The sequence below is a fragment of the Elephas maximus genome, chromosome 3, assembly GCF_024166365.1.
Source record: "Elephas maximus indicus isolate mEleMax1 chromosome 3, mEleMax1 primary haplotype, whole genome shotgun sequence".
Taxonomy (NCBI): domain Eukaryota; kingdom Metazoa; phylum Chordata; class Mammalia; order Proboscidea; family Elephantidae; genus Elephas; species Elephas maximus.
The window spans coordinates 67,721,541-67,744,996 of NC_064821.1; the positions used below are offsets into that span (position 1 = coordinate 67,721,541).

The 23,456-nt window shown below is 55.6% G+C and overlaps 2 protein-coding genes across 5 annotated transcripts; both read right to left on the bottom strand.

Annotated features, from left to right (window-relative positions):
• Positions 1 to 87: 87 nt before the first annotated feature.
• Positions 88 to 13,084, bottom strand: MAP3K6 (mitogen-activated protein kinase kinase kinase 6). Of its 4 annotated transcripts, none has more exons than XM_049878416.1 (29): positions 12,335 to 13,084; positions 10,624 to 10,763; positions 10,507 to 10,530; positions 10,040 to 10,230; positions 9,753 to 9,921; positions 9,262 to 9,368; positions 8,646 to 8,816; positions 8,425 to 8,537; positions 7,877 to 8,036; positions 7,504 to 7,712; positions 7,324 to 7,431; positions 7,154 to 7,203; positions 6,944 to 7,062; positions 6,723 to 6,810; positions 6,510 to 6,643; positions 6,091 to 6,218; positions 5,728 to 5,864; positions 5,179 to 5,284; positions 3,604 to 3,761; positions 3,319 to 3,511; positions 3,077 to 3,215; positions 2,616 to 2,775; positions 2,300 to 2,476; positions 1,720 to 1,825; positions 1,280 to 1,451; positions 1,098 to 1,198; positions 930 to 1,003; positions 574 to 650; positions 88 to 370 (listed from the first exon to the last, which is right to left on the bottom strand). In XM_049878416.1, exons 1-29 carry the CDS (start codon positions 12,675 to 12,677, stop codon positions 289 to 291), a joined length of 3,936 nt encoding a protein of 1,311 aa, XP_049734373.1. In that variant the 5' UTR covers positions 12,678 to 13,084; the 3' UTR covers positions 88 to 288. The 4 variants fall into 4 exon arrangements, with proteins under 4 accessions (XP_049734373.1, XP_049734374.1, XP_049734375.1 ...); XM_049878417.1 differs by having other exon boundaries at positions 6,967 to 7,062; positions 7,499 to 7,712; XM_049878418.1 differs by having other exon boundaries at positions 6,967 to 7,062; positions 7,504 to 7,666; positions 12,335 to 13,083.
• Positions 13,085 to 15,770: 2,686 nt separating this feature from the next.
• On the bottom strand, positions 15,771 to 22,028 carry FCN3 (ficolin 3). Its single transcript, XM_049878421.1, is given in 7 exon segments — positions 15,771 to 16,127; positions 16,935 to 17,069; positions 17,179 to 17,308; positions 18,690 to 18,817; positions 19,277 to 19,321; positions 19,675 to 19,770; positions 20,062 to 22,028. Coding segments are annotated over 7 exon segments (1,083 nt in total). The 5' UTR covers positions 20,285 to 22,028; the 3' UTR covers positions 15,771 to 15,801.
• Positions 22,029 to 23,456: the final 1,428 nt, after the last annotated feature.

Sequence of the window (23,456 nt, forward strand, 5' to 3'; positions counted from 1 at the left end):
CAGGCTCAAACACAAACACCCCAGGGGGCTAGTCCCAGCGTGCCCATACACATACACCTCAGACATCAGCAAGACAAGCGTATAAAAACATTTTGTTTAATAGTCTTTGCCTGGCAGTGCTCAGTGTGCTTAGCGTGCCTCTGTGGTTGGTTGCCTCCATTGGAGCCGGGCCTGGGCCCCACCAGGCTTCCTCCACTTGCCCCTAGGTCCTGGAGTGGGTATGTCAGAAGCTGCTTGTGTTGTGTCCATTCTTCCATCCTTGCATCTGGCCTCCTGCCTCTGATGCCCTCATTCAGCCTCCTGGGTGCCTGGTGAGGCTCCTGCTCGCTGCTCCAAGATGGCTCTCCAGATTCGGCACACCATCCCTCCCCTGGGGGTAGCAGGCTCAATGTGGCTCGGACAGAAGAAAGCCCTGGGCTCTCTCTGGTACCCACTGTCTGCCCGATGCCCCTTGTGCCCCAGGGGACCCTGTGGTTCCCAGGGAGGAACCTGGACAGACCTGAAGCTGGGGGTGAGGATCTGGCCAGCATGAGGCCATATGCCTGAGTCAGCCATGGAGGGCCCAGGACATACCTGATGTGGGTGTAACTGAGGTCATCTTGAGTGACACAGGTGAGCAGGGCATGGAGGCTGAAGCTGTGGTTCAGCAGCTGGTTGTGGACAAAGACCCGAAGAGACACAGAGAAATAAACCCAGAGAAAGATGTGCAGAGACCTAGGTACTAGCTCCCTTCTACCCTTGGGGCAGAGGGCAGTTCACACCCCTTTCTGGGCCTGTTTTCTCATCTGTACAATGAGAGGGTTATACGAAATGCTCATCCAGTATTGGCATTCCCTGCTTACAAGGGAGAAAATGAGAAGAAAGATGGACAGAGATAGGGGGCCTTGGTTGGTGGGGTTGTCAGAGATAGCCAGCACCCTCCTGCTCACCGTCTGGATGGTGACAGCATCCACACTCAGTTCCTGCAGCCACTGTACCAGGCCTTGGTCTGCTGGGAAAGCAGCTGTCAAGGGGAAGTCAGGTGGTGAGGCTATGGCTCACCTGCCAGAAGCTGCCTCACACCCACCATTCCTGTTCTCCAGCCAGGTCCTACTCACCTGGGGGCTCAGAGGCCAGGGCCTCCCCATCCACCCGCTGTAGAGCCCGTTGCATCAGGGCCTGGCACTCTCGTTCCTTCTCAGCCAGGACAGCTCGAAGCCTGGTGGAGGGCAGGAGGCGAGTAGAGTGCAGTGGGGGTGAAGCCAGCACAGAGGCTAAGGGCGATTCCAAGGCGCTTTACCTATTAGTCTCTGCTCGCAAGAGGCCCAGCTGCACCATCAGAGGCGGGGGTCCATACTCAGGCTCCTTCGGGAGCGGGTTACACTGAACGAGGGTCTCCTGTTGCTTCGTCTGGGACCCCTTGTCTTTAGTCGGCTCCTCTGACAGCTGGGAGACTACCTCCTTCTCCACCTCTGCCAAACCGAGTGGGGTGAGCTCAGACAGGGCAAGAACACCCATTTTGGGTGGGATGAGGGACTGCTGGTGGAGGGCCGCTCTGCGTGGTGCGGGTCTGGGAGCAGGCCTTTGGCCACGCCCCCACCAGCTTCTGCTGGTTGGCGGCGCCCCTTCTGTGGCTGGCCCCCACCGGCCACGCCCTCTACCGGCCCCACTCCGTGTTTGCCACGCCCCCAAAGGTCACTCCCCCGCCGGCGGGCAGGTAGGCGCCAGTCCCCTTCCTACCCGGGCCTAGCACAGCCAAGGCTGCCCGGACAGCGCGGCTAAGCAGCGAGTCCAGCACGAACATCCAGTGTGGGCGGATCTGGCGCCTGCGGAGGACCTGCTTCACCTGGAGAGGAAAGAAGGGCGTAGCTGAGTGGGCTGGGCCTCAAAGAGGAGTGGGGCTTGAGTTGGAAAGGCCTAGGAGATGTCCTGTCTGAGAGGAATGGGGTGGGCGGACTCAGGGTTAAGGGAGCAGCTGGGGCGCTAGGAGTGAGTAGTGGATGTTCCTTTCCATCTTCACGGAGGAGACGTGGAGTCTTGGAACCTAAGTCCTTGCACATTCTTAGGCACAGGGAGCTCACTACCTCTTATTGAACTGCCCTATAACCGTGTGAAAAACTGTCAGCGAAAAAGGGGAAGCCCCTCAAGGAGATGGATTGACACAGAAGCTGCCACAATGGGCTCAAACATAGCAACTGTTTTGAGGATGGCCCGGGACTGGGCAATGTTTCATTCTGTTGTACATGGGGTCGCTATGAGTTGGAACCAATTCGATGGCACCTGACAACAACCTAACAAGCTGTGTGAAAGCTCTCCTCACCGCATCCGGGAAGGCAAAGAGTGGTCCTTGAAGAAGCCCAGGCCCAAGGCCCTGGGCCCGCAGCTGCCTTTGCAGAGCCCGCAGGTCCTGGGCCAGCTGCCGGCGGTTGGGAGTGTGGATATGTGCCCGGAGGCAGCGCAGTAGCTGTTCCACCTGATTCCTGCCAAGCTGAGGACCCTGAGAACGAAGAGAAGGGTCATCGGCGAGAGTCTCCACCCGTCCCCACCCGAGAGCCAAGAGACTCTTGAGGGGAAGGCGTCAGCGGGAGGCCTGCCCCCGCTCGACCACCAGGGGGCGCTGGGGCGGGCCGTCGCACCTGTTCCTGCTCCAGGCGCAGACTGTCCGCCAGCACAGACAGCTCCTGCTCCAGCACCCCCGCCAGCATGGCCCGGCGCTTGCTCTCTTGGTGCAGCAGGCTCAGCCCCGAACTCTCCTCAGGGGAAGGGGGTTCCTCGGCCCCGGGCTTCTCGGGCACCCTGGGTGCATTGGAGAGTGGCCGATAGAGGGCGGGGCAGCAACATCGTTCCACCACCTCCGCCACAGGGTTTGAATCCTGGCTCTTTTACTGTAACGCCTACCTCACAGGGATAAAAGAGCTAAACTAGGCACTGACGGGGCATAATAAATACAAGAGCATCTCAGGGAGGGTACAGGTGGGCACCAAATGCCACCCTCGCAAGTGGTCAAGGTGCCCAGATTCCCAAGAAGAGATTTTTCTGGAGGGGGAACAAGAACAAAACCAGGCTAAGGGAACCCACCAGGACCCTATGCTCTTACCGGAGCCTGCTGGTGCCCCCGTAACTGAGGCAGCGCTTCGGAGGGCTGGGCGGGTGCTGTGAGGGTGCCTGAGAGCACGGGAATGTCTGGGACTGGGTGGTTGAGTCAGCTGAGGGAGTGAGGCTGGCTGAAGGGACATCTGAGGGAGAACAAGGCTGTCAGCCTAAGCCACCCCTCATCCCTGTCACCTCCATAGCTCCCCTGCCCTCACTCCAGTGTGCTTGCTCCCTTGTATGCAGCACCTGAGGGCAGTGGAGCATGGCGAGGGGAGCTGGGGCTGCGGCTCTTCTTCCCAGGCTGCAGGAAAGGGTCCCCCAACAGAGCTTGGGCACTGGCTCGGAGGCGGGGGTCTGGCTCAAAAGTTTGGAGGAGGAAGGCTTGGGCCTCAGCAGACAGAGAATTGGGCATTGGCGGATGCACCTTGTACATGCCCACCTGGGGGAAATCAGAAAAGACAAACAAGATAAAGCTTAGAGAAGTTCAGGGCTCAGTCTCACCCCACCCCACCTTTGAGGGCTAGGTCTCACCTGAAACATGGCAGCCTGTGGGCTCCCTAGTTCATAGAAGGGCGGGCGACCTGTGGCCATCTCAATTACAGTGCAGCCCAATGACCAGATGTCAGCCGCCTTCCCATACCCTCGTGGGCCTTGGTCAATGATTTCTGGGGCCATATACTGCAGGGTTCCTAGGATAGGACCAGAAGCAACAATGGTCATCTAAGCTTTATCACTGAAGAGGTCTCCAGGGCACCCACTCTGAACTTCATCATCCAAAATAGATTCCGTCACCTACCCTGGCCACCAAACATCTATCCTGAGTGTCATCACCCACCCTAGGCTCCATCACCTGCCAAGGCTTCCATTACTCATCCTAGGTTCCATCACATTCATAGTCTCTGTCACCCACAGTAGGGTCCCATCATATACCCTGAGCTCTATTTCTTTCACCGTACCTATTTAACCTGTATGCTGAGCAAATAATATGAGAAGCTGGACTATATGAAGAAGAACGGGGCATCAGGATTGGAGGAAGACTCATTAACAACCTGCATTATGCAGACGACACAACCTTGCTTGCTGAATGTGAAGAGGACTTGAAGCACTAAGGAAGATCAAAGACCAAAGCCTTCAGTACGGATTACACCTCAACATAAAGAAAACAAAAATCCTCACAACTGGACCAATGAGCAACATCATGATAAAAAGAGAAAAGATTGAAGTTGTTAAGGATTTCATTTTACTTGGATCCACAATCAACAGCCATGGAAGCAGCAGTCAAGAAATCAAAAGATGCATTGCATTGGGTAAATCTGCTGCAAAGGACCTCTTCAATGTGTTGAAGAGCAAAGATGTCACCCTGAAGACTAAGGTGCGTCTGACCCAAGTCATGGCATTTTCAATCGCATCATATGCATGTGAAAGCTGGACAATGAATAAGGAAGACGGAAGAAGAATTGATGCCTTTGAATCGTGGTGTTGGTGAAGAATATCAAATATACCATGGACTGCCAAAAGAATGAACAAATCTGTCTTAGAAGAAGCACAGCCAGAATGCTCCTTAGAGGCAAGGATGGCAAGACTGCGTCTTACATACTTTGGACATGTCAGGAGGGATCAGTCCCTGGAGAAGGACATCATGCTTGACAGAGTACAGGGTCAGCAGAAAAGAGGAAGACCCTCAACAAGGTGAATTGACACAGTGGCTGCAACAATGAGCTCAAGCATAACAACAATTGTAAGGATGGCGCAGGACCGGACAGTGTTTTTTGTTCTGTTGTGCATAGGGTCGCTATGAGTCAGAACCGACTCGATGGCACCTGACAACAATAACAACAGCTATCACCTATATTGGCCTCCAACACTCACCTTGGCCTGAATCAGCACCCCTGGGCTCCATTTCAGGTGCTGAACTCAACTTTATCACCTATCCATGCTGCAAGCCTAGATTCTTTCACCCCACTCCTGGCTCAGTCACCTGCCCTGGGTTCGATCCCCCCATTAGGACTCTAACTCAATGCCCAGGAAAAACCTCATTCCTTGGAAGACCCAAAGAGTTCTTTTGCCCCAGTCAGCATTGCCACCACCACCCCCACACGTTGTTACCTGTAAAGGTCTCAGTGCAGGGTGTGATGCCTGCCAGCCGCTTGGAGGTGCCAAAGTCAGAAATCTTGAGCAGCCCACTGAAGGTGTTGATCAGCACATTGTCCCCCTGAGCAGAGACATCCTTTCAGCCAGCCCCACTCCCTCAGCTGACTTTACCACCCAGTCCCAGACATTCCCGTGCCCTCAGGCACCCTCTCAGCACCCACTCAGCCTCAGTGAACACTGGCTGCCTCAGTGAACACTGGGATGAGCCCCTGACACCAGAACTGGACCCCACCCTAGGATACTATCTCCTGGAGTTCCCAGCCTGGCCCTGCCTCTATCATCTTCCTTCCCTGCCATTCCACCTACATTCACCTCTGAGAGCTGGCCAATACCTGGCCTGGCTTCAGATATGAACGTCTCCTCTTCTTCTCTAAGTAACCTCCCGACAAATTCCCCACCTTTTGCAAAGGCTCTGCCCAGCCTCCATCTAGGGCTATGTCTCCTCCCACCCCTACCCCATCCCCCACCACCAGCAGGCCAGGAGGGGCCAGCCACAGGATTTACCTTGATATCCCGGTGCACGATGTGGTTGTCATGCAGATAGCTGAGTCCCTGAAGTATCTGCCGGGTATAGAAACTGATGGTGCTCTCATTGTCCTTCAGGGGTCCCCACACTGACCGCAGCAAGGAAGAGAGGCTGCCTGGGCAGATACAGTCCAAGTTCATCCTTGGTACCCACTTGCTCTAGCCCACAGCTCTCTGCTCATGACCAGGCACACCCACGCCCTGGCCCAGACTTAGTTACCCAACCCCACTCCAGTTAATTCTAGGCCGGGATTCTTTTCTCCCTAGGGTTTCCACCCTGCCTGGCTCCACCCCCAAGCCCCACACCCAGTTTTCCATTCCCAGCCCATACAGGACAGGTACCTCCAGGCACTTCCTCCATGAAGATCTTGAGGTAGCCACCCTGGCTGGCTGAGCCCAGATAGCGCACGATGTTCTTGTGTCGCAGGCGTTTGTGCAAAGCGATCTCTTTATGCAGGGGCTGAGAGAACCTGGAGGAGGTAGGGGAGAGAAAATTGGGACAGGTTTGGGCAGCAGTGCTAACTCTATTCCAGCACCACCCAGAGCCTGCCCCGCCCACAATGCCTTTTCTACCCATATCGCCCCGCCCACAGGCCGCTTCAAATGATTACCTGTCCACTCCGCCCGGACCCCAGGCATCCCTGTTGCCCCCGCCTGTAGCCCCGCCCACAGGACACTAAATTCGTGGTCCTGTCCACTTGACCCGACCACTTAGATCCTCGCCTGTGCACAGCGCCGCCCGCGGGCCCAGTGTGTCGCACCTGCTGTCCCGCTCTGGGATCTCTTTGATGGCGATGCGCACTTTCGTGTGTCGTTCGCGGCCTGCGTACACCACCCCATACGTGCCCTTGCCCAGAACCAGACGTTCGCCGGTCTCTGAGTACTCATAGTCAAACTGCGGGGAGCGGAGTGAGACGGGGTCAGCAGGGCCCTCCGCCCTTCCGCCTCCTTGAGCTTCCGTCTCACTTCCTTACCTCCAGCACCTCCCCCACGCCCTCCGCCCCTTCCGCGGGCGCCGTGGAATCCGGATTCGTCACCGAGGTCTGGATCAGGCCGCAGAACCTGTGGGTAGGGAACGTCAGGCCGGCGGGAAGGGCACCTGGGGCGGGAACCGTCCCCTGTCGTGCCAGGAGCACCTAGGGGACATCGCCCTTCCTTTCCCGCACTCCCGGAGCATCCCTGGCCCTCAGTGTACCCGCCCCAAGAGGCTGCGCGCACCACTGGCAGTGCCCTACGCTGGGGAAGCACAGCTGGACGTCCTGAGCCGGGGGAAGCACGTAGAGGAAGCAGCAGCGCTCGTCCCGCTTGGAGGTGCTGCGAAGGAACGAAGAACCGCAGTCAGCACCAGGCGGCCGGCAGCTCCGGCCCCGCCCCACCCAGACCGCCCACAGGCCCCACCTCTCACCTGACGCCGCAGACAGAGGCGACTGGGAAGGTCCAGCTGGAGGGCTTGTTCTGCGGGAAGCAAGGGAATCTGAGGAGGTGCTGGGGACTGGAAGAGCGACCTGGGGATGGGAGAAAGGCTCGACAGAAAGGTGCGTATCGGCGAGTGAGGGTACTCGGCAGTGACTTCACCTGGGTCTCCGGCTCCAACAGGCTGAGAGTCACAGCGCTCACTGGGTCCGCACCCTGAACCTCGAGCCTCGCAGGGAGCAGCACCTTGTTTAGCTCCAAGACCAGCACCTGCGGATGGCGAGGGAGAAGGATGAGAACGGGCCACCCCTCTCCCGGGTCCCCAACCCCAACGGACCTCACCAAGCACTGATCCTCTTGCGGAGAGGCAGGCTTGAATGGCTTGCAGGACTGTAGCAAGAAGTGGAGCCAGAAGTGGGCACGGCGCGGGGGCCCTCCGAGGGGCTCCGGGGTGGGTCTGAAGTGCTGGTAGAGCAGGAATGTTTCCATCACTGACACCAGATACCTGCAGGCACAGCCTTGTCCTCAGCTCAGCCCAAACAGCAGCTAGACTTCCAGGGAGAGGAGACTGGCTTGGATGTAGCCAGAATGTGGTAACTGGGTTCCCGGGGCGCTGGCCTTGAAGGGACCAGGTCATTAGCTCAGGTCTCAGGCTAGAGTGCTAGTGGACATGAGTGCAGGACATGTCAAGAGCCCAGGCCAGGCCAAAACTTACCAGATGGGGGCATTGAGCTTGTATAGCTGCTCTGCAGCCAGCACCACCTGGGTGGCGTCATTGGCGAGGATCTGGGCTCCCAGGTAGAAGCCTACATCCCAGTAATACTGCATCTTCTCCACACAGCCTTTGCGGGCCAGCAGGCAACCCAGCTTCATGCCTGGGGGAGAGGGGCATGAGCCCCAGTGAGTATAGGTGCAGGTGTGGGCAAGGCCCAGGTGTGGGCCGCATCATTCATGTGGGCATGAACATAGAGATGGGTAAAAACTTAGGGGTGGGCAAGATCTCAGGAAGAAGTCTGAGTTCAGGCACAGTTGAGGGTTTGGGCATAACTACATATGGAATTCAGTCTGTAATGAATACAGGTGTGAACTTGGGGACAGGTATGGGCTTAAGGGCATGTGAGAATGCAGGACAGGTGTGAGGACCCAGATGTGGGTAGAGAAGGGGATGAGCTCAGTCCCAATCATGTTCTCCCTCCCTACCCTTTTCCCAAGCCTCTGAGCCCTGGCTGGTAGGGGTACACGGCAGCCAGGATCAGGACCCACCTATGAGCCGGAGCTCCTCAGAGTCCTCGAAGCGCTGCCCAGCAGCAAGGAGGAGCACAGCTGCATTGATGCCTGAGTGGAGGCTGGGCTCCACCTCAAAGGCCTTTCGATACCTGGCAGGAGGAGAGGAGACAGGAAGGAACACAGGCTGGACTGATGCCCACAGGCCTATCCCTCCTCCCCCCAGCTTAGCCCATTGCCCACTCGATTGTGCCCCTTACCAGTGATAGGCCTGCTCCCGGTGCCCAGCATCCTGGAAGCCAGAGCTGAAGAACATGTCTTTGTAGACACGGCCACACATGCAGTACAGGTCAGGTGCCACAGAACCTTCAAACTGTACCAGTGGCAGCAGCACGGCCAGTGCCTTTTCACGGTCCCCAGGCCTGTTCCTCCTGGAGGCAGGGGAAGATGGGCTGGGGAGCCCCCTGATGCCCCTGTCCCACCCTGTCCAGGGACTACCAGACCCTGACACCAGGGATCCTGCCAGAGACTTTATAATAATGACCCCAGAATGGCAGTGACCCTGGTCAGCCCTGACCTCTCAAGAGGCAGTGACATGAGATGGAAGTGATTCCTCACTGTAATTACTCTGAATGACAGTGATCTTGGACAACTGCGACCACCCCAGGAGCAATAATCCACCACCGCCACCCCCACCCCCACCCCTGCCCCCCACAGGGAATCAGTAACCCAGAACAACAGGGACTTTTTGATATCAGTGACCCAGGTCAGCAAATTCCCTGAAGAGCAGTGATCCCAGGCAGCAATGACCTAGCACAGCAGACAGGCCACAGAGACCCCCATGCGGCTATGACTGAGCCTCACTCTACCACTTACCGGTTGAGGGCAAATGTGTAGTGGAAGCAGACATTATGCTGCTCGGCCACATCACAGGTGGGCAAGGCCTGCAGCGTCTCCACCAGCTCAATGATAGCTGAGTAGTCCTGAAGGGGGGGCAGCAAGCACAGGCATGATGGCCTCTGGGGACTCCATTGGCCCCCAGCTCAAAACCTTGATCTTGGGCCTCCTCCCCTCACTTTTCCACCAACCTCTTGCACAGCACAGGACAGCAGACACCACACATTGCATAAAGCACCCACCGTGTGCCCTAATCTCACACCTGCCCTGTGTGGCAGTGCCATGATCACCTCCTATTATAAATGAGGAAACTGAGGCTCAGAAAGATTAGGTAATTTACTCAAAGCCACCACTGAGCAAATGGCACAGCCAGGAGCTGAACTAGGGTTTGTCTGACATCAAATGCCTGCATAGCAATGACCCTGGACAGCTGTGACCACTTAGCTGCTGCCTCTCTGTGCCCCACACACCTGCACGTCACGGTAGGAGAGCAGCAGGTTCATGACAATGTCGGGGCTCAGCAGCTCCACGCTGTCCAGTCCCCGCTGCAGGCGAGCCAGCTCCTGCCGGAGCTGCTGCCCACTGAACCGCTCCCGTGCCCGCCGGATGTCCTGCCGAATGGTCTCCCGGAAATAGCCACTGGTGCCCAGGGCAGGGGAGGGAGAAGAGAGAATGGTTTGGCCTGCCTTTCAGCCCCAGCCCACTGTTCTCTCACCAGCCCCCTCCTGGTGCCCCTGCACTGTAAGCCCCCCATTACCAAGAGTCTGTGGGTGTGGCTTCCAGCAGGCGGACCAGCCGGCCTACCAGCGGTGTAAGCAGGGCCTCAGTGCCCACCCCTGCCTGCACCAGCCCATCAGCCAGGCCCCTCAGGACACCTGCATCACCACACAGCACCCGACCGGTGGCCGTCACCACATAAGGAATCAGTGTGTAGCTGCCAACACAATCCTGGGGGGAGGGGGGGAGGGGATCAGTGGAGGTCAGAGGTTAGCACAGGGTTAGGGAGAAGTGGTGAGGGGTCAGAGGTCAGCATCAGTAGGAATTGGAATAGCTGGGAAGGGGTATACTTCATGAAGGGAGGTAACAAGGAATAGAGGATCACATTCGAAATCCAGGCCTTTAAGGAAGTCAGAGGTGACTAAGGAGGACACAAAGGATAGTGGAGGTCATAGGTCACTATGGAAGTCAAAGGGCACAATGGCGGGAGGGATGGGTTCTGCTCACCGAGTTCTTCTGGAAAACATCATCCTGTAGGAGGCAGAGAGTCAAATACTGGGGTTCTGGGTAGGCCCCACCCCAACCCTGTGACTACTGCCACTAGCCAGCCACCTGGCTACCTACCCGGAGGGCCTGCAGGTCAGGCAGGTCGGCCTGAGAGCAGAGGAGTACGTTGTTGGTCATGCTGAAGCTCTCTCGCACACCGAGGTGGTAGAAGAGGGAGGGCTGCACCAGAGAGCTGCTCACCTCCAGCACTACCACATCTGCAGGCACAGAGGTGGAGGCCCTGGAGCTTGGTGGGAAAGAGCCTACGATCCATGCTGGCTCAGCCTGCCTTTCAGTGTGACTCTAGCAAGGTGCAAAGACTCTCTGGGCCTCAGTTTCCCCCTTAGGGCCCCTCTGGCTCTTACACACAACTGATATCTGTGGTGTTGAAGGACAGGAGTTGGGTTCACCAGGCCACTGTCCACTTGAAGAGGACTGGGACCCAGGCGTGCCCCTTATCCCACTATTCAGAGCCTGTGGGCACCCACAGCTGGGCCGGTGATGCACCACCCCGGAACCTATCCCAGTTCATTGGAGAGGCAGGAGCTGTGCAACTACAGAAGTCCCGTCCCCTGGGCCCTCAACCCAGCCTCTTGAAAGGGGTGGGCACCAGCGGCGTGTAGACAACAGTGTGCCTGTGTGTGTATATAACTGTGTCCGTCCCTATCTCTGTGTGTGTCTATGACACCTGTGTGAGTGAACATATTTGCTATTCGTGAGTCTATCCATGACGGTGTGTGTGTGTCTTTGTGTCCTCGGAGTCGGGGCAGGATTCATTTTTGGGCAACGACTTCATTGACATCTGCAAACACAGTTCCCAGACGCTTGGATGAAAAAAATAAGCATCGGAGGGCGGGACTTCATGGTTAATGGGAGGGAGGGGTGACCGCGCGGGAATAGCCATCTGTCCGGCCCCGCCCACTCTCTTGGGGCTGCTGAGGCCTCATGACCTAAACTCCCTCGCCCACACCCGGGGGCTCATGACCTAAACTTTCCCACCCAGACTCTGGTATACTTGAAATCCTTCACTTCACTTTCTGCCTGTCTAGGAAGTCGTATGCTAGACCCATTGGTGTTGATTCTGACTCACAGTGACCCTATAGGGCGGAATAGAACTGCCCCATAGGGTTTCCAAAGCTGTAAATCTTCCCGGAAGCAGACTGCCACATCTTTCTCCCGCGGAGCGGTTGGTGGGTTGAACTGCCCACCTTTTGGTTCGCAGCGGAGCGCTTTAAGCACTGAGCCACCAGGGCTCCTCAGTCCTCTGCTAAAAAATTAAAACCCGTTGCTGTCGAGTCGATTCCGACTCGTAGCAACCCACTAAACTACAGCCTTTAAGCAGCCCCCTTTCCCTAGTCCGGTATCCGCTTCCAGCATCCGCCCCGAGGGCTCCGCGAGAGATCCTCCAGAGACTGATTTCTCCAGCCCCACCCCCGAGGGACCACAGTTCCGCCCCACTCCTGGTCCCGCCCAGCGCCCCTAAACTCCGACCCAATCCTAGCCCTACTCCCCAGGGCCGGTGCGGACTCTTTTAAGCCCCAACCCTGAATCCCGGAACCGGACCTGGGTCCGCTTAATCCCACCCCGAGCCTGGCCGGGCTCCAGACCCCCTAAATTCCACTTTTATCACGACGCTGGCTCCAACTCCCCCAGCTTTAGCTGCCTTTAAGCCTTGTAAACTGGGCTCATTTCGGCCCCTCCCTGCAGCCGCCGAGCCCAGCCCCATTTGGCCACGCCCAAAGCCCCGAAGCCCCGCCCGGGGGCGGCCCCACTCCCGGCGCGCGCTCACCCGCGTTGTAGAAGGAGTCGAGGGCGGCCGTGTCGCCCAGCGCCAGCGTCCCGAAGGGCAGGCTGCGCAGCTGCGGCGACGGCCGTGGCCCCTGGAGCTGCGCGCAGGCGTCGCGCAGGCAGCGCAGGGGCAGCGGCTCGGCCTCGGCTCCAGCTCCGGTCTCGGCCGCGGGCCGCTGCTCCCGGGTCAGCACGTAGACCACGCTGAGCGGCCGGCTCCGTGCGCAGCCCCGGCCGGAGGACGCTGCGGGCGCCCGGCCCCGGCTCAGCGCCTCGGCCAGGGGGTCCTGCCAGCAGCTGCCGGCACGCTCCAGGGCCGCAGACCGCGAGCACGTCCCCGCCATGCGGGGGCGCTCAGGCGTGGGGCGCCAGGCTCTGGGAACCCGGGGCGGGACAGGAGCCGGGGACGGCGAATCCAGGGATCTCGGGATCGGAAATCCGGTCGGGATAAGGGAATTTCCCGAGGGACCTGGGAATCCGCAGTCCAGTCGAAGGTCTCGTTCGGAGAATCTGGACTCCGGGGTGGAATCTGGGCTCGGACTTGTAAGGTCCTGAGGGTCTGGAATCGAGAAGTGTGTCCCGGAAATCTGCGGTATCTGGTAATCTGTAGCTCAGGATCACGAGGGGGATCCCGGGAATCGGTCGGGCTGCGTCTGCACCCAGATGTTACTGGGGACCGCCCGCCGACGCTCTCCCCTGCCTTCACTTGTAGGTTCGGTCCAGCCCCTTCCCGGCCGGCAGGCCGGGAAAGCTCCACCCTCACCCCTCAGGCAGCTCCGCTCCCTAGCAGCCTGGGACTCGGCCTCTCCCTCCCCCTTCTCCCGCCAGAATCTCTCAGCCTGGCCGCTTCCGGAACAGCCTGTGCTGGTGTGCACGCCAACCACTGTGGACTGACCACAGCTGGCGCTCATAGGATGTGTGCCCAGGCCAGCGATAGGGAAGAGGTGTGAATTGCAGGCCCTGCGTGCAGGGATCTGTTGAAAGGTGTCTCCACGGAGACACCAGCGTGTGCAGAACCGGGAACAGTGGGTGTCCTCCAGGACCTTGAAACGGGGTTGGGGACGGGGGAGCCTGCTCCTTGGGCTGCCAGTAGACCCTCAACCCTGGTATGGGACTTGGCATCTGAGCTAGGGCCTTTGCCCTCTTGCCAGAGGGGACTCCTTTCCCTAGAAGCCAACCTACAGTGGAGCCCTCCTGACCTCTGACCTCCACCCAGAACCTGAAGATGGGACCTGAGAAAGCCTTCCCCACTGTAAAAATGACAGGTCAGGGGTGTCTGACTTCTAACTTCACAAGGGGCAAGGAGAATCAAGATCAACCGCCCAAGGCTGATTCCTATAAGGTGGTCAGACATACCTCGTCTGTCCAACCCTTTTACTAATTCTGACACCAGCTGTCCCTCCCATGGCGCTCTCTACTTCTTTGCTGGGTTCGATAATTCATTGCAATGGCCACACAGAACTCACAGACAATACTCACGATTATGGAGTTTATTAGGGAAGTAGGGTAACAATTCAGGATCAGGAATGACTCAGGATACAGTTCTCTGATCAGGACAGCCTTTGCTCAGCTGTGCCCAAAGACAGGCCTCTCTGGTGATAGGCATCACCTCTGCCCTGCTCAGTCAAGTGTTACAAATCTCTTTAGCTCTGCCAATAAGTGCCCAAAGGCACCCCACTCTGCCAGTAAGCCTCCCCAGAGAGGCACTCAGCTCTCTCACGCCATGGGTCGGCACACCCACTGTAGCCGCCTTGCTGCGCAGGCTGGGAAGCCCACCGCACCTTCTCATGCTGATCTTCTGGTTCTGCTCCCTGTGCTGCCACTGCTTCTCACCGTGTCTAGTAATCTCACCATCTCTGTTGCAGCTCTCTCTCTCTCTGTCTCCTGGGTCTAGAAGGTTCTCAGTGCAGGGACCCCACACTCCACTCCTAGCTCTCCTTTCTGCTCTGGGATTGGCTCTCTTTTAAGCCTCCTGATATGATGAAACTGACCAATCCCCTTGTTAGGGTTCCATACACCTTATTTGCATGGTCCCACACCCAACAGGGGTTCCATACACCTTAAGGCATCATTAGCAAGCTGTCCAAGCAGTTTGTTTGCATAGTCCCACCCAATCATTTGGTGGGAGTTACAAGACCATGGCAAGAAAGGCCATATAAAAGCAATCTATTGCACCACACCCACTGCAAACATTTCTCTACCCACCTAAAGGAGAACCGAGAAACTCCAGCCCTTCCCAGCTTTCAATCTCCAAGAATCCCTAACCCTCCAGCATGAATTAGCAAGTGACTGAGGCAGCAACCTAGTGTAAATCTCAGTAGACCCTGAAGTCAGGAACTGGGGACTCGAAGAAGTTGAGTAATTTGTCCAAGATTGCTTAGCTACATGACAGAGCAAGATTCAAACCCAGGACTACCTGTAACTTCAGATATCTGACTCCTAACCATCTCTTTTTTTGCCACTTACTAGAATGTGGCTTTGAACAAACTAACCTCCTAAGTGCTAGCTCAGTGGCTACTGTTTTACTGTCCCATTGCCACCATGGAAGAAAAATGTACCTTCCTTGGTTTGACCCTAGGTTCAAACCAGCCCCTAATGGGAGAAATAGCAGAGGGTCACCACTGACTGCTCTGACAGGGATCACAATAGAGAGTCCCTAACAGAGCTGGAGAAAAATGTAGAACAAAATTCTAACTCACATAAAAAGACCAGAGTTACTGGTCTGACAGAGACTGGAGAAACCCCAAGAGTATGCCCCTTGGACACCCTGTTAACTCAGTACTGAAGTCACTCCTGAGGTTTACCTTTCAGCCAAAGATTAGACAGGCCCATAAAACAAAGTGAGACTAAATGGGCACACCAGCCCAGGGGCAAGGACGAAAGGGCAGGAGGGGACCGGGAAGCTGGTAATGGGGAAACGAAGGTCGAGAAGGGGAGAGTGTTGACACAGCGTGGGGTTGGCAACCAATGTCACAAAACAATATGTGTATTAATTGTTTAAAGAGAAACTAATTTTCTCTATAAACCTTCATCTAAAGCGCACACACACACAAAAGAAATAGCAGAGGATGAGAAATTAGATTACAACAGAGGCTGGGATGGAGAATGGACGACTTAGAAGGAACAGACACCTAGGCAACAAAGGGTGAGAAAGCTGTGCAATTTCTGCCACAAAACCATCCACTTGTAGGACCTAGAGGACCCAGGGAATTGTCGGTGGATGCTTGAATCTCCTCCTTGACCTCCACTGAGTGCCCCTCTGGCCTTGACTTGCACACTTTCAGAGATGGAAGCCTCACTCCCTTAAGAGGCAGTCCCTTCCACCTTCCTGACTGGTAGGAAGGCCTTCTTTGAATGGAGCTGAAACCTATATCCCAGCTCTGCCCTCTTAGATTTTTCCCAGTAACTAGAAGAGTCTTGCAAGCCAGGAAAGGGTTAAGACGACTTTATTTTAAATGTGGACAGGGGTCAGTGGCTGTTGGCAAGGGGGAGAAGTGGCTGAGGGTCCGGAAGCTGTACAGGACAGATAAGGGTGTGGGCTGCCAGGGTGCCCTGGCGAAGCATCATCCAAACCCTGTGATAGGGGTAGCCCACACCGCAGCCTGACTCCCAGTTGATGCCATACTTGTGGGCTGTGGCCTCAGATGCTGCGTAGCGCCCATTGAGATTGGATGTATAGCAGAATCCATATCACCAGGCGCCATGAACGCCCACCGCACAATTGCCCCTGTTTGTATCGTGGCCAGCATCACAGGTGGTGAAGGGCTTCCCACTGTGGAAACTCAGGGAGTCCCCTGGCAGGGAGAGGATGGGAGGTGTCTTGGTGCTTTGCATTGTGCCTGGCATCCTTGGAGATATTACTTCATAGGAGCCTCACGGCACCTATGAGTTGGAGGTTTTCAGGCGGTATGAGAAGACAGCAACTCCAAGGGGCCAGGTCGTTTGCCCAAAGTCATCCAGCTAGTCACAGGGACACAGGGAACCGAACGCAGGGTTGTCTGGCTCCAAAACCACCAGCTTTTCCCTCTGCCTTGTCCCCACCCAGAATCCCCAGCTCTAGCTCTTATGTTCCCTCCCAGCTCTCATCAGCAACCTGAGCAACTCTGCCAGGGAGAGCTGGGAGGAGACTTTTAGGTGCCTGGGCAGGAAACTGGGGTCCCCCCAGGCACCTCCTCATAACCACTTCCCACTTTCAAATCTCTCCACAACAGTCACTGTTTCTCTGAAAAAGTCCTCCCTGGTTCCTCTTCTGAAGCAGAGAACGTGAGCACTCAACAGAACCTCAGATGGCATCTGCAGCCTCCCTCCCTGCCTCCCTGCCCATTTTACAGGGGAGGAAACCAGGACTCCGATAGGGAAGGGACTTGCCCAAGGTCACATAGTTGGTCAAGTGGCAGAGCTGGGTTCAAAATTAGGCCTCTTTTGCCACTAGAGTCCAAATTTTCCACTTCAGAACCATCCTGCCTCATGACTGCCATTCCTCAGAGGAGGAAATGGGCCCACAGAAGAGAATGGCCTGGTTTGGTCATCATGGAAGCAGCAGCAGCACTGGGGGAGGAGCCAACCCACCTCCTCCAGGGCCCCTCCTCAGGTCCACTCACCTGCTCTACCCCCTGAGAACTGACCCAGCACTAGCTGGTAGTGATCTGCCTCCCCAAGGAGGCAGAAGGTCCCACAGTGAGCAAAGGTACAGGTGCCATTAAAGTCCTCCAGCTCCACCCGAAGCTCCCAGGTACCTGAGGAGGTGGGGAGGGGAAAGGGTACAATAATTCTCAGTCCCCAGTTGGGGGTTCAGGATGGCAGAGGAATACTCCCTAGGCCCTTTGGACCCTGCTGGGAACTTACTCTGGAGAGTAAGCTGGTATAAATTCTCATTCCCCAGCCAGAATTCAGACTCTTGGCTCCCAAAACCTGCTTTGTAGGAGGCCCAAGAGCGAAAGAAATCCACAGAACCATCCCGGCACCTCTGGAACGCCTAGGGAGGTGGAGTGGGTGGGGATGGGTAGGCAGCACAGCAGCTATTACCCCAGGCTGCCTTGGGTGGAGGAGAAGCAGGGGTAGTGGTGACCGAGGGTGGCTGAGCTGTGAGCGCTGGTTGGCATTTCCTCCTCTGTTTGGATTGGGGACTTGTTAAAATGCGATTCCTTCATGTGAGCTCTGCCTATGAATATACTGATGAGCTATACAACCCCTTATTAACTTTTACGACGCTCAACTCCAGGCCAAACCAGGCCCTAGGGGAGACTGAAGCGATAGAAATACTGTTCCGACCCTCGGAAGATGGTCAGTCCAATTGGGAGTCAGAGTCATCACACGCACACACATACACACACACACACACAAACCTGTTGTTGTCAATTCCAGCTCATGGTGAACCTATGTTTTACAGAGCAGAACTGCTCCATAGGGTTTTCTAGGCTGTAATCTCTATGGAAGTCAATCACCAGGCCTTTCTACTGCGGCACCACTGGCTGGGTTTGAACCACTAACCTTGAGGTTAGTATTTGAGTTTGCACCACCCCGGAACCTAGATTCCGTATAAGCTTCTTTTGTTGACTATAAGAATCAAGATGTTAGAGCAGAGAGGTCTCTTTTCCTAATCCTTCTCCTAATCCCAGAGGATGCTTGGGCCTTACCCCAATGCCCCACCTCCCTTCCTCCTCCAAGGCAAGCAATCCCCAGGACTTGTAGAGTTTCCCTCCTAATTATCTTTCAGTTTAAGGGGACCCATTTCCAGTGCTGCCACTGTCCACTGCCATCTCCTGCCCAGACCCTGCAGTCCTCCTAACTGGGGTCTTTGCCTCCACTCTTACTCCCACGACAATGCATCTCTCACAGTAGAGCTTAGTCATTTTTCCAAAACACAAGTCTGACCTGGTCCCTCTCCTGCTTAAAACTCCTCTGTGGCTCCCCATTGCCCTCCAGGCTCCTCAGTCAGTCATTCAGTGCCCTCTGTGAACTGGCCTTCGCAGAGCTCCTTAGTCCACCCCTGAACAACACCGGCAGACCCCACCTTACTACCCATACCTGCTCTCAACTCACTCACACGGTCCCCCCAAACCCTCTTGTATCCTCCTGCCTCCTTTGTCTTTTCTTCTACCTACAATGCCCTTCTGTGCCTCAACTGTCTGGAGAACGTCTATACAGCGTTCAAGGCTCTTTCAAATGCCACCTCCTCTGTGAAGCCTTCCCAAACTTTTTCAGGTCTCCTGGGTGCTCAGTGAACATTTGTCAGTGAATGACTTTAAGGAAAAACCTGGCTCCAGTGGGTTCTGGCTCCCCCTAGGGCTGAGGTGAGAAACGCCCACTGTCCCTGGCCTGCTAGCTCCTTCTCCATCTCTACCCCCCACACTCACCAGCCAGCCACCCCCTGATGAGTCCATGTCACAAAAGACTGGGAGGACCCTGGCCTCGGGTAGGCACAGACGGTATCAGCCACTCAATGTGTTCCCCTGGCTCAGCAGCTCCGGGCAGCTCCCGGGGCCTGGGGAAGGAGAATGGGACTGAGGGGAGCTCCCAAAATTATTCCCTGGACCCCACCCCCTGGGCAATGGAACAGGCTGAGTGTGGGACCCCAGGAAACTGCTCAACCCCCTCAGGCCCCTGAGGAGGGTTCTGGGGAGGGTTGTGGGGAAAGGCCTGGCCACAGCTGGGCACCACTTAATTCCAAGTTCCTGGCTCCAGCAAAGGCTGCCTCACCCTCCTGGCACCGGAGCACATCTGCTGGATCTCCTGTCCCAGAAAGGGACTGAGTGTTGGCTCTGAGGTCAAAGCATTCCCAAGGGAATGCCCAGGGGCACAGTGGGGAGAGTGACAGGCCCTTTGTCCTAATCCTGTCCACCTACCCCCTGCCTCCCAGCAGTGGTCAGGTGGAGACACCCACTCCTCTCTAGTCCAGGGACAGAAGCAAAGAAAGAAGGGGAGATCACAGTCCCACACTCACCAGGGTCACCCTTGGGGCCCATCTTGCCTGGTGGTCCAGGTTGCCCTGAAATCCAAAAGGCAGAGATGCCCTGAGTCCTGCCCTGTGCCCAGGGCCAAAAAGGAGCAAGCGGTATGGAACCAGAGGGTTCAGATCCCAGCTTCACCCTGTACTGGCTCTGATTATGGGCAACAGCTTACTCTCTCTGAGCCTCAGCTTCCTCCTTGGTAAAGTGTGATGATATCCGCTACCTCAGAGTTGCTCTCAGGATGCAGGGTGCCCAGCCAGGAGCCTGGCATGGAGTAGGTTCCTTGCCCTCTTGCTGTAGCCTCTCAGCACAAACAGTAATTACTGCATCTCCAGCCCCCCCCCATCCCAATTTACCCCAAGATTCCTGCTGGCTCCCCAGTATCTCTCACCTTGAGGATCTGGAACCCCCTTCTCCCCAGGACATCCTGGGGCTCCAGGACAACTGGGCAGGAGGACAATTTTGCTGGCTTCCAGTTCCCTGGGTTCTGCAGTGAGAAGCAGGGTCAGGTAGGCACAGGGTGGTCATGGGGAGTGGGCATTCCTCCCCGGCCTCTCTGCAGCTCTGTCTCATCTCCTGTGGATTCTAGCTGTCAGGACACATACCTCCAGAGCAGAAAAACATTTACATCATTTGCATCTATTTTCATACATTTACATGCAGAGCCCAGAGTATCAAATTCCCCCCTGCTCTTTGGGTCTGGTGAGCCTGGGTGGGGGAAGGACACCCAGGGAGGAAGTGAGGGGTGGGTTGGTGAGGAGGGCGTCCTAAGTGCTACCTGAGCAGCTGGGTGACTCTTGGATTCTCAAGCAGATGGGTCCCCCAAGGAGCAGGAGCATCAGGGAGAGTGGGGCCCACAGTCGGTCCATCTTGCTGTGGGACCAGAGGGAAGATGGCAGCTTATATGAGGGCCAGACTGGTGGCAGCATGTGAAGCCAGACTCCTCCCCACTGCCCTAGGTCCACTCCACCCAGGCTGGAGCCAGCAGGGTGTAGGAGCATTTCCTTCCTCAGTCCCAGAGAGAATGGGCATTGTCCCTGCCCTGTTTACCCAGGACAGAGTCTAACTCCTGATCCTGGCCTCCGGGACTCCCCAACCCCTTCAGGATTCTGAATCCACATGGGTTTTTCCACATTTGAAACTTGGCTCATGGTGTGCCTTCCATCTGGAAGTCTGTCCTCTTCATCTCTACCTGTGATGCTCCACCCGTTTATGAAGGCCCAACCCTAATGTCATCCTTTCTAGGAATCATTCCCTGATCCTTGTCAATGATATCAATAATGACCACAGCCACCATTTAATGGGCACCCAGTGCACCCCAGATGACATACTGAGTGCAGTTTATCATTACCTCTGGTCCTTATACAGCCTGCTTCAAAGTCATTATGATTGGATCTGGGTTATAGGCCTGGTACAAAGCAGGTTCTCAAATATTTGTTAAACAAATGAATAGAGAGGGGGAAATTGAGGTCCAGAGACAGGACACGACTTGTGTTGTCTGTGACAACTTTCATGCCCAGAGCCCCATGCTCCCCAGCACAGGAGAAGCACCCTTAGGGCAAGTGACTTCATGCCCGACCTTGAGTCCCTCGGGGATCCCTAATAAGACCTAAGAACAGCTGTTAATATAGGTCACCTGGGTGGGCAGCCCATGCAGAGGCAGCCAGGAGGCTGGGAGGCCAGTGAGGAGGAAGCAGTCAAGGTCTGGATGTGAGGGCTGAGGTCTGAACTGGAGGGGAGGGTGGGGACAGAGTGACAAGGGAGGTGACAGCAGAGGTGATAAGGGAAGGGAAGGAGGGCTCATTCTTTCATTCATCAAACCTATCCTGAGGGCCTCCTCTGTGCCAGGCCCAGTGCTGGGGGGAAGGGAAGGGACTAAGACGCACGGGGTATGAGAGGAGGTGGAGGTAGAGTCGCCTGGCAGGATGAATGTAGGAGGCGGATGCCCTGAAACCTGCAGTTCCAGTTCTAGGAATCTGTCTTCCCACAGGTATGCCCAGAACAGACCAGCCTGTTCATCATGGCAGTTCATAATCATCAGTGTGCCCAAACTAGCGTCACTAGGATCCAGGCAAATAAATTCTGACCTCTGGACAATCATAAGGCAAATCTGATCACTGATGAAGGGGTGAAGGTGCAGGGCCATGTGTAGAACATGATCCCATTTTGTATTTCAAAAGAGCTAAATGTGTGAGTGTCCCTGAGTCGATTTTGACTCACAATGACCTCATGTGACAAAGTAGAACTGCCTCATAGGGTTTTTTGGCTGTAATCTTTAGGGAAGTAGATCACCAGGTCTTCCTCCCGTGGAGACACTGGGTGGGTTTGAACTGCCAACCTTTTGGTTAGCAGCCAAGTGCTTAACAGTTTGTGCCACCGGGGCTCCTTAACTGTGTGTATGGTATTAAAAAAAAACCCAAATCCACTGCCATCAAGTCGACTCCGACTCAGTGCGACCCTATAGGACAGAGAAGAACTGCCCCATAGGGTTTCCAAGGAGCAACTGGTGGATTCAAACTGCCAACATTTTGGTTAGCAGCAAGCTCTTAACTGCTGCGCCACCGGGCTTCCTGGATGTTGTATACGTTGTAAACGCACAGAAGAAGGTCTGACACACACTGGTAAACCAGTCGCCGTCGATCCCAACTCGTGGCAATCCCACGTGTGTCGAGTAGAACTGTGCTGCACAGGGTTTTCAATGACTGATTTTTTGGAAGTAGCTAGCCAAGCCTTTCTTCTGAGGCACCTTTGGGTGGGCTTGAACCTCCAACCTTTCCGTTAGCAGCCGAGTGGGTTAATGATTTGCGCTACCCAGGGACTTCGACACATACTGTTAACTGTAGTTATTTCTAAGGAGTGGGACCAGGGGACGCCCAATTCTCATTCTTTATGTGAACTTCCGTATCGCTCTTTTTATAAACATTTTCTTTCCTTGTAGACATTTACTACTTTTGAAAATAACACATCCAATTAAGAAAACCCGAAAAACAAATGAAACCCGTTGCCGTGGAGTTGATTCTGACTCATAGCGGCCCTACAGAAAGGAGTAGAACTGCTCCATAGGGTTTCCAAGGAGGGCCTGGTAGATTCGAACTGCTGAACTTTTGGTTAGCAGCCATAGCTCTTAACCCCTATGCCACCAGGGTTTCCCCAGTAAAGAAGGGGGTAAGGAAAAGACATTTTGCTGGGGAGAAGCCAGAGGAGGCTGACCCAGGCAGGAGGAATTGCATGTGCAGAGGCGTGGAGAAGAGAGAGAGCAAGGCAGCCTGGGTAACAAGAAGTAGATCCAAGTAGCTGGAGGAGAGCTCCAAGGGGAGGCTGACATCTGAGAGGACGAGGAGGCTTTGGTGGAATCAGTGTGGGAGGAGAGGGAGGCGTGAGGAGCCAGACTGGCTGGGTTTGGCATTGTAGATAAGGGTGTGATGTGAAGGCTGGCAAACCCTCTGTGGGGCCAGGGAGTAGCGGATCTACCTGTTAACCGCAGAGTCCTTCAGAGCCCCTCCAGCTGCAGCTGAAGACCTCATGGGGAGGCTGGGGTAGGGGAAGCAGGAGGTGCAAAAGGCTTGACCAGAGGCTGCACAGTTGGAAGGGTGGACAGGGTACCATGGAATGAAGCAGATGGGGGCACATGTGCCCACTCTGAATCTTCCCTACATCCCACTAGATGGATACTGTTGTTATTCCCACTTTACAGATGAGGAAACTGAGGGCCAGATCTGTTAAATAACTTGCTTGAGTTCACACAGAGCAGTGGGCTTCACAGGCTGAACTCTCAACCATTATTCTCTATTGCCTTCCAACGTCCTAGAAGAAAGGTGTGAGACTCATAGCCACAGGATGGCTCCCAGCAAGCGCCCAATCCATGGGAGAGGTTGTTAGTCAGGGAAGAAGACATCTGAGCCCAGGGAGGGGCAGGGGAGTCTCTATCTCCACACTAGAGGCTCGAAACAACGTTAGGGGACTGAGAGAACCTGAAGATGCCTCTGGAGGGGAGTTCTGATGTTCCACTCACCTTGGAGTCAGAAAAACCTGGATTCAAATCCCAGCCCTGCCCCTGTGCAGCTGTGTGATGCTGAGCAAGTGTACATACCTTTCTGAGTGTCTGTATCCTCATCTGTATAGGACTGGGGGGTGAACATGTATAACAGACAACAGATGAAAATATTTTAAAAG